The following is a 9,295-nucleotide window of genomic DNA, read 5'->3' on the forward strand; positions in this document are numbered from 1 at the left end:
TGGACAATAGAAATTTGGGAAGGAAATAGATGAGATTTCCTCTACTGGGATAATCTGTCCAGAGTTTTCCGTACCTGGTGTGCTCAGTAACTAATGTCAGAGAGGTCTAGGAGCTGGGCTCTGGCAGCCCATGAGGCTCAGATTCCTTTGTAGACCTTGTATTTCTCAGTCCACAGAACTTTACATATATTTCTGTATGTATATTACCAAGTTGACGATTGTTTCTGTTTTAGTGATACGGGTTTTGCTATGTTGTCCAAGTCAGTATGGAAGTCCCAGACTGATTCAATAGTCCTGTCTCAGTTTCTGAGTAGCTGGAGCCACAGATACGTATCACAACACCTGCTGGCTGTTAGTGATCTATTTGGAACAGCAGCGGAATTTGTGAAGACTGTGGGACTTTGGGGCTCACAATTCGTATTCCACATTGTTGCAAGAACTTTTATTAAGTGGGTCTACCAGAAGAACAGAAGTGTCTTGTGAAGGAGTGACATGCAGAGGTCTTGTCATACGGATTGGTAAAAGGGGTGGCTGTATATGTTAGGAATGATTATGTGAGTGTTAGGGTCAAAAGGCTGTCCAAACCTTAGAGAGAGCGCACATGTCTATGAAGCCCATACGCCTTTCTTCACACAGAGTACTACAACTCTTTGTGGCCCTCCTGAGCCCCCTTTAGCTCCTGGATCTTCTGGGGCAGAGTCTGGGTCCAGAACTGCAGCCTTCTGGCCTTCAGGGCTTGGCCCACAGCAGGCTGGATGTCCAGCTGCAGGTACTGCTCATCATCATTCATCATGGGCCAGTAGGGTAGACCCTCGCTGTTGGGGTTCCTGTGGATATGCCAGCCAGGGGGAAGGGTGAGGGTGACCCAAAGTCTGGTTCCCTGATTTGGGTCAGGGCAGTGGAACAATTAGGTCAGTGGTGAAGGGGCTGATGGGAAGTAGACAGGAGCGTGGGAACCTGCATGAGAGGACCTGGGGTGATGTTCATGGCAGCACTTTGCCTAGAACTGTTCTCACACACATTTGGTGACAAGACAGCTTGGTTTCAAGTTATCTGGAGTTACAACAGTTGAGTGGGGAGCTCCAGCATTGAGCATTGGCTGTGGCTGTGGAAATCCCCCTGTTAAATAATGGCTCTGCCCTCCACAGCTGAGTAGTTTGGTCAAGTCACAGAGTATCACTCAGTTACTTCCTCCTCTGTACCTGGATAAGATGTCATTCTCTCACACTCAACATAAGGATTTACTCAATAAAGACTCTCGGTTTTGAACCAACCAACAGGGAGCCTGCGTGGGTTTAAGCTAGGTCCTTTGCATATATGTCATAGTGGCATAGTTTGGTGTTTTTGTGGAACTCCTAACAGAGGGATTGGGGACTGTCTCTGACTCTGCTGCCTGCTTTTGGGACCCTTTTCTTCCTACTGGGTTGCCTCATGCAGCCTTAATATGAGGGGAGGTACCTGGTCTTATTGCAACTTGAAATGTTATGTTTGGCTGATATCCTTGGGAGGCCAGCCCTTTTCTGAAGGGAAACAGAGGAGGAGTGGATGGGGAGGCAGGAGGGACAGAGAGACTGGGAGGAGAAGAGGGAGTGGAAACTCTGGTTGGGATGTAATATATGAGAGAATAAATTAATAAAAAGGACTCTTGGTTGTCTGGAACCAGAGCTCTGATTCAGACACAGGTCAAACCTGGACCCTACAGAGCTCACCTGGGACCCACTGTCTGAGCTTCTTCCCTTGATCTTGTCATAGATGTACTCACGCTGAAAATGTGCTACTTGGAGTGCAGGGACCACAAATGTGACGTCTCCCATCATCTCTGCATACTGTATTTGGAGGGTCTGTGGGTCCTCCGTGTCCCCCATGTACTCTTCCATTATCAGTTCACTACACTCGGGAGGCAGCATCTGTACCACAGGAATCAAGAAGAATGGGGGGACACAGGCACTAAGATGTGTAGGCAGTAGGCTCAGTGGGGAAATGCAAAAGAGGTGTGGTATGGGGAAAGCTTGGAGTGACCTCAGATAGACAGGTACACACACACACACACACACACACAGACATACACACAGGTAGGTACATACAGACATGCACACAGGTAGGTACATACAGACATGCACACAGGTAGGTACACACAGACATGCACACAGGTAGGTACACACAGACAGGCACACACACGTACACACACAGATGCACACACACAGGCATACACAGAGGAACACACACAGGTAGGTCACACATGCATGCACACACACACATACACACTTATTTCTGGAGATGCTCCTTATGAAAGTTAGACAGGGGTCCTTGCAATGGTGGCAGTGGCCCGAGAGTCTCACCATCTGTGGTGTTGAGCTCTTCAGAACAGCAGGCAGGGTTTGTCTGGTTATTCCCTTCATTTTCTGAGCAGAGCCCATGAACTGGGGTATGGAGAATGGTTTTAAGTATGCCATGATATGGATATGGATCAACGAATCTCTGAGTTCCCACTGCCCACCATATGAGTCCCCAGGCATCCAGGAGGTTAAAACTGAGCCTCACCATAGGGAGAAGCCAACCATACTCATCATTGTTGACACCAATGATGCTGGGGACAGGGTGAAAATCAGCAGAGGCCAAGAGCTCCTCAGGGTGCCTGGGGAAGAACTCTCCATCCACCACTGCGGGGATGACCTTGAAGACCTGAGGGGCATTAAAATCAATGCTGAAGGTCAATGAAATACATATGCTGATGACCACTGAGTAACCTCCACCCCTTCTCCACTTGCTAATTTGTCTCAGGATGGTTATTCTCCACCACACCTCTCCATCTCACCCCTGAAGAGACCTTGCACTTGGAATAGCCGATGCTGGTATTGATTTTGCCCAGGACTCAAAGGATACTAAGCCATGGAGCTTAGGTAATTTGCTCATACTAATGAGGACTACCTGTAACACACCTTGCAACCTGCCATCTTCCCAGCCGCACCTTGTTAATAGCCAGAATCTCTGCTTCACTCTTGCCCCGTAGGCAGCGCACTAGCGTCTCTGTGTCCACAGCTACGCAATCAGATAGATTGGCCACAATCTGGAAAGGGAGGATGATGAGGCTGCCTGGATACCTTGTCTTCCAGGCAGAGGAGTTTTCCCAGGCCCGGGAGGGTGCCATTGGCTCTAAATATTATACCATGGTGTAATGTGTGTGGACTGGAGTCAGAACAAAATTGTTCTCATTTTCCTCCTGGTCAGCAGTGGCAGTTCTCCCTCTCTCCCTCCCTCCGTCCCTCCCTCTCTCCTTCCCTCCCTCTCTCCATTCCTTCCTCCCTCCCCTCTCCTTCCCTTCTTCCTCTACCCACCTTCCATCTAGTTTGAGAAATACTCTCTGGTTCTGCTGCAGCCTACACCAGTCTAGCTAGTCTGTAACCTTCCAGGGATTAACCTGTCCCTGTTTCCCATCTCACTATAGGAACACCTGGATTAGAGACAAGAAAAACCACGCCCAGATATATGTGTGTTCTGGGGAATTGACCTCAAATCCTCATACTTGCACAGAAAGCTCTCCTGCCTCTTGTACCATCCCCCAAGCCCACACATAATGGAAGCTTCTAGTTACAGCTTTGGTGAACATACAATATACACATCTTATATAAAGAACTGTGGGGTGGGGTAGTGGTGAGGGATCTAAACCTTGAGCCTTTCAGAAAGTACTGAAGGGAGGTTACTTCCCGTGGTCCTCATTTTCCCTGCTGATGGCAGCAGCAGAGTCCTAGCGAGTGAGCGCTAAGACAGCAGGCCAGGGCTGGAGGAATGGAGTACACTCACTCCAGAAACCAGCTCAGGGGAGCTGGAGCTGAGGCCAGGCAACACGGCCACTCCACTCTCCATGATGGCTCTGTGGAAGAGTCCTCGGGACATGGGGGACAGCACATGTGAAGACACACTTGCACCACCTGCTGACTCGCCAAAGATGGTGACAAGGTCAGGGTTGCCTCCAAAGTGGGTGATGTTCTGCTGGACCCAGCGCAGGGCGGCCACTTGGTCCAGGTATCCCCAGTTGCCTCTGGCGTGCTGGTCTCCAGTGCTGAGAAGTGAAAGGGACATGGAATCACAGGGCTGTCCAGGTTCTTCTCAGCTGCCATTGCCCAGCCCAGCCCAGGCTCACCTGAAGAAGCCCAGAACACCCAGGCGGTACTGGATAGTGACCACCACCACATCCTCAGTGGCTGCCAGTATGGACCCATCATACATGGAGGCCATTCCTATAACCAGAGCACCACCATGGATCCACACCATCACCTGGAGAAGTCAAGAAAGATGTCAGGAGGCTTCTTTCAGGCACAAGGTCAAGAGGGACTGCCTGCCCGATTATTGTCTTCTTTCTATCTGTGCAGCTAAACACACACAGGACTCCTCAGCATCTAAGACCCAGGCCACAGGTGAGGAACACAGTCTCATCAGCGTATTTCCAAGCCCCACTGTTACACCAAGAATCTCAGTTTGGATTAATGGATTTAAGTCCAGAGTGATGTCACTATCACTCCCAGACTCCTCAAAAATGTGGAGAAGGGTGTCTCTGTAACAGTTTTCCTGATTATGAATCAAAAGCACCACCAAATCTCATTGGCACAACCAATATCCCAAAGTTGGAAATTTGGCTCATCTCAATGTTCATCCTTAGATTCCTGCCTGGGCTCTAAGGCTCAAGTTTGTTGAGAATGTCCTGAGTGAGTCCATGGAGCACAACCCCTGACCTCTCAGAGTTCCAGTGCTCAGTGTCCTATATCCAGGGGTTAGCTGCCCACCGTGACTGAGAAGGCTCTCGTGGACACCTTAGGAAAAGACTTCTCATTAGGGTTTACACTGCAGTGGAACTCAGTTGATTTTATGCCTTCTAATCCTCATGAGAGAGAAATCTCCACCTCCACCCAGTTGACTGCGGCCCAACTCTCACAGGCAGATTAGAGCCCTCACGGGCATGCGCTGGTGTGTAGACGTTGAGATATAGGCAGTCCTCGGACATAGAGATGGGAGGCATGTAGTGTTTTATCATCTTCAAAACCCCTGAATTCATCATATCCTCATTTTGTGGACGCCTGGTGACAATGACAGACAGTTATTACAAGACATGTCTGGTAGTTAAAATTGGGTTTTAGTATGGATTTTCTCTCCGACACTTTTGGCCCCTTTCCTTCAAGATATTCCCCCAATGCATGAGTACACTCTAAAGTCCTTTCCTACCAAGGTAAAGGCTACAGGATCAATGAAATGAACCAGGTTTCACCCCACATCCAGAAACATGGGGTAGTTCTCATTCCCACGTAGTTTCCAGAGGAAGCTTTCAGACATTTCTTTAAACAATGGCACTTGGCTCTATGGATTGTCCCAGTGAGTGCTGAGGATGAAGTGGCTAAGGACACATCCCTGATAGCCTTCTGAGAGACTTACTTACAGTACTTGGCACTAGGCCCTGGGCTTTGGCTAGTTAATGTGCTTATATTGGCCCTTGTCCCTAGATCTCTTCCATGTTGGCAGAGATCACTTGGCACAATCTGAATCTGGGAACCTTTTTTAAAGTCTCTTTCTCACTGAAAAACTGATAGACAACTCCCTACAGGAACTGGACTATGACCCAGGAGATTGGCAAAGTTGCTTTGTCAGAAGCCTCAGTCATGCATCTGAGAATGCACGGCAGACTGCACATCACGTATAGAAAACTGCTGTTATGTCGGGATGAAGGAAGCCCCTCATTCTGTCCCACAGCTCAGAGAACATTTTCACCTCAGAGCTTGAAAGTCCTCTGAACCCCAGAACTTACATGGCTGGATAGGCGGTCCCATCTCTCACACCACTCCATGGCTCAGGGGCTTCAGGGGGTGCAAAACGCAGTGGTCCTACAGGTGGCTTGGCAAAGGGAATTCCCAGGAATCCGTGGACACAAACTTCTGTGTTTTTCACCTTGACGAGGCTTCCTCTAACCTGGCCAGTGTGTGTGTTCCTGATGGGGCTGCCTGAGTCCTGGCCTGGGAGAGATGCCATCAGGGTTAGTCCTACTCAGGCACCTGCCACCATACTGTCGTTTTCCACTTCATTTTCTCTAGGGTCCATGGGGGAGGGAATCTGGGGTGCCTGGGATTAGCTTTGAGATGTGGGGATAGGAGTTTCTTTATCATCCCAATGGCCAGGAACATAGCTCATGCTCCTTTTGAGTGGTGGCTGTGCAAGCGTGTGACCAACAAGGAGACATCCTCAGAGCCACATGGCAGCATGGATGTATTACTTTCATGATCATCCAGAGTTCTGTAGCAGCTACACACACGCACAGAGGAAGGAAATGTCCCCTTGGTTATTTCCCCTAATCTGCAGGTCCAGTGCTGCTCAGACCTCCTTATCCTGGATGGCTTTTATAGTAAGGACATCTCTAGAGATGCCTCTGGGTGCTGCAGAGCTCACTGTGTGGGTTTTGGTGGGGGCACAGGGAGGTCCATAATTTCCACCCTTTTATCTGCCATCTTTACCAACTGCTCCCTTGTTGGTTCCTTCCCTTCTGTAAGACAAGCTGCCCACTCTGCAGATCTGGGAAGCCCTGACCCTGGTCCTCAGTGCTCACTGAAGGAGTCTCACCTTGTACATGCAGGAAGAGAAGCAGGAGCCCACAGGTCACAGCCTTCAACCAGCCAGGAAGTCTTTGCAGTTTTATGGTTGGCTCCTAGTCTGAGTCCGTGTTGCTGTGTGTCACGGACAGAAAAGAGAATATGTGGGCCTTGCGCAGGCAGGACGTTGGACCTAAAATGAAGTAGGCAGAAACTCAGCAGGGCAGGGCAAAGTCCTTATTGTCAAAGAGGTGAAGGCCGGCGGCAGGCCAAGCAATCTTTGTTCTTGCTCCTTGGCCTCCTAGAAAGAGATATCATGGCATCTAAAGCAATTCTGTGATACCAGGAGTCCTGTATGAAAACTTAAATGAACTCAAACCATGAAGGATCAACATAAAGGATCATGAGCTAAATTTTCCCAGTGAAAGAATTATTTCCATCCTTCAAGTGTGGATTGTTGCTTACCTCATCCTCTTATGCAAATTTACCAAGTTACTCCAGTGAAAGGTTAATTTGTTTGTATAAAAATCATTTGGTGGTAAAGCTTTCCAATGGTAAGAGGGTTACATAGTGTCTAAAAACGCCTTACCAAAGTGTTCTGTACATCAGCAGAAGTGCACACCTCACAGAGATGTGTATACAGCAGGAGCTCAGTAATGCCCTCAGATTCCTGTGGAAGTACCAGACACAGCTCATCCTCCCAGCTGTAGAGGCCAGGCAAATAGTATTCTCATAGCTCTCCTGCCTCCTGGTGGTCAGAGAGGGCACTGCAAGAATCATCACTTAGCTTATGATGTTCTATTGGTCTAAAACAACAAATCGAAAAATAAAAGCAATAAATGAAAGAAGGAATGGTACCAGTGTTCCCAGGTCAGGGAGTAATTGCACACCGCTGTAATCTCAAGACCCAAGACAAGAGGATTGTGTTTTGGACATGAAGTGAATTTCAGGACAATCAGTCCAACATATTGAAACTCCCCTTCAAAACAAATACACAATATAAGGCATTCCCATCAGCCCCTTTGCTTGTTACTGTGCTCATTTTGGGTGGGTACAGGGGAGGGAGCACAGGCTGGGGTGGAAAGAATTTGAGTTCTAACCCCACAGTAGATTTGGAGCTGTAAACACTGAACACCTGAAATCATCCTTCCTTGAGAGTTTTTTTCACACCTTGACATATGTTTCTTGCAAATTTCTTGTGAAATCTGCCGTCACCTCAAGAACTGTCTTTGGGGGCTCAGAGGGTCTTCAGTGCTTTCCAGCTTGGTGTTTTTATGGGATTCCTCAGTTGTGAGTGAGTGGGTCTGAGTCTAGTACTTTCACATGGGTTCTTTTCCTTCATTGGTTTGTTGTGTCCAAATTCTATGTGATAGTTTTTGATTTATCTTATTACGTTTTATTTTGTTACATTTTAATGTTATCTCTTAGAATTCAGTTCTTTTCTAATGAGAGAAGAAAGAAGGTGGATCCAAATGGGAGGGGAAGTGGGGAAAAACTGGGAGAAGTAGGGGGAAGGGAAATTGTAATCAGGGTATATTAGGTGAAAAAAATTAATTTTTCAATAAAAGGGAAAAAATTTTTAAAAAGAAAAAAGTTAAGAAGCGGGAAATGGCTGCTCAATAAAAAAAGTGTATCTCTGGAGATAAAGGTTCAGAGTCAGTTGCAAATGGACACGATTTCTACACACCCAGACAATCAGTGTTGGCAAGGACATGTCACTGGTGCCCCACACATGGCTGGAAGGGATTAGAAACGGTGCAGTCATTGTGAAAGCCAGGTTAGCAATTTCTTCAAAAGTTAAACACTCACGTGCGCTTTGATTCAGTAAATCTATTCTCAAGGTTTCTAGTTCAAGGATGTGAAAGCACATAACAGAAACTCATGCTTGAATGTTCATAACCGCTTGATTAAAAGTAGCATGAAAAGAAAACTCCCACGGGTGTGCACTGTTCAGTGAAGCTGCGCTCTCCACACTGCACGAAACAGTGCTGTTCCACCCTGTGACTTGCACCAAGACACTCTGTGGTTAAAGGAGCACGTGACTGCATTTTGAGAAAGGAGGATGACATGCACCTGGTTAGACACATAACGCTGAAGGTCATGCTGGCCTGTGGTTGGCTGTCAATGCGGTGGGTTAAGAAAGAAGAAGAAATTTCTCCTTGAGGTGAAGTTTATCATAAGTATGAGTGTGTGGACGCCTCAAGGTCTAGGATGAAGGATTCAACATCTAAATGACACACAGAAATTTCTTCGAGGAGGAATACATGTGAACACAATTTTACACCTCTAGACAATGATATAAAGTACAAGACAGAACATTTATTAGTCAGGCCAAAAATGTACAGTGACAACAATTAGGTAAGAATTAAAGTCATGCATGTGGACTTTAAGTGAGAATGTGGTGTCACAGGGGACCGGGAGATTGAGAAAAGCAAGGATGACAAATCCATACAAAGACAGGTTCTCAGGGAGACAGGGGACAGGAATCTCCTCTGCTGGGTGTGTCTGGACCTTCTGACATCCTCATGCTTGTATGTCACACCCTACTGTCAAACATCTTCACAGATGTGCTGTGATCATGCAAGGGTGGGCCTCAGAGTCAGCAGAACCCTCGGGGGTAAAAACAAATCTCAGCAGACACAAAGGAACCAGCCCTACTCTTCTGGGCAGACAGACAGACAGACAGACAGACAGACACACACACACACACACACACACACACACAC

The 9,295-nt window shown here is 47.5% G+C and overlaps 1 protein-coding gene across 1 annotated transcript in view; it reads right to left on the bottom strand.

Annotated features, from left to right (window-relative positions):
- Window positions 1-422: 422 nt before the first annotated feature.
- LOC101984173 (pyrethroid hydrolase Ces2e-like) overlaps window positions 423-9,295 on the bottom strand; it is a 17,415-nt gene continuing 8,542 nt past the window's right edge. Inside the window, 7 exon segments of the mRNA XM_026778463.1 lie at window positions 423-957; window positions 1,763-1,907; window positions 2,340-2,420; window positions 2,542-2,682; window positions 2,969-3,067; window positions 3,802-4,060; window positions 4,142-4,275. Of these exon segments, the coding sequence (XP_026634264.1) occupies window positions 641-957; window positions 1,763-1,907; window positions 2,340-2,420; window positions 2,542-2,682; window positions 2,969-3,067; window positions 3,802-4,060; window positions 4,142-4,275 (1,176 nt within the window). The 3' untranslated portion in view covers window positions 423-640.

This window comes from Microtus ochrogaster, unplaced genomic scaffold (genome assembly GCF_000317375.1).
Source record: "Microtus ochrogaster isolate Prairie Vole_2 unplaced genomic scaffold, MicOch1.0 UNK170, whole genome shotgun sequence".
NCBI classification, from domain to species: domain Eukaryota; kingdom Metazoa; phylum Chordata; class Mammalia; order Rodentia; family Cricetidae; genus Microtus; species Microtus ochrogaster.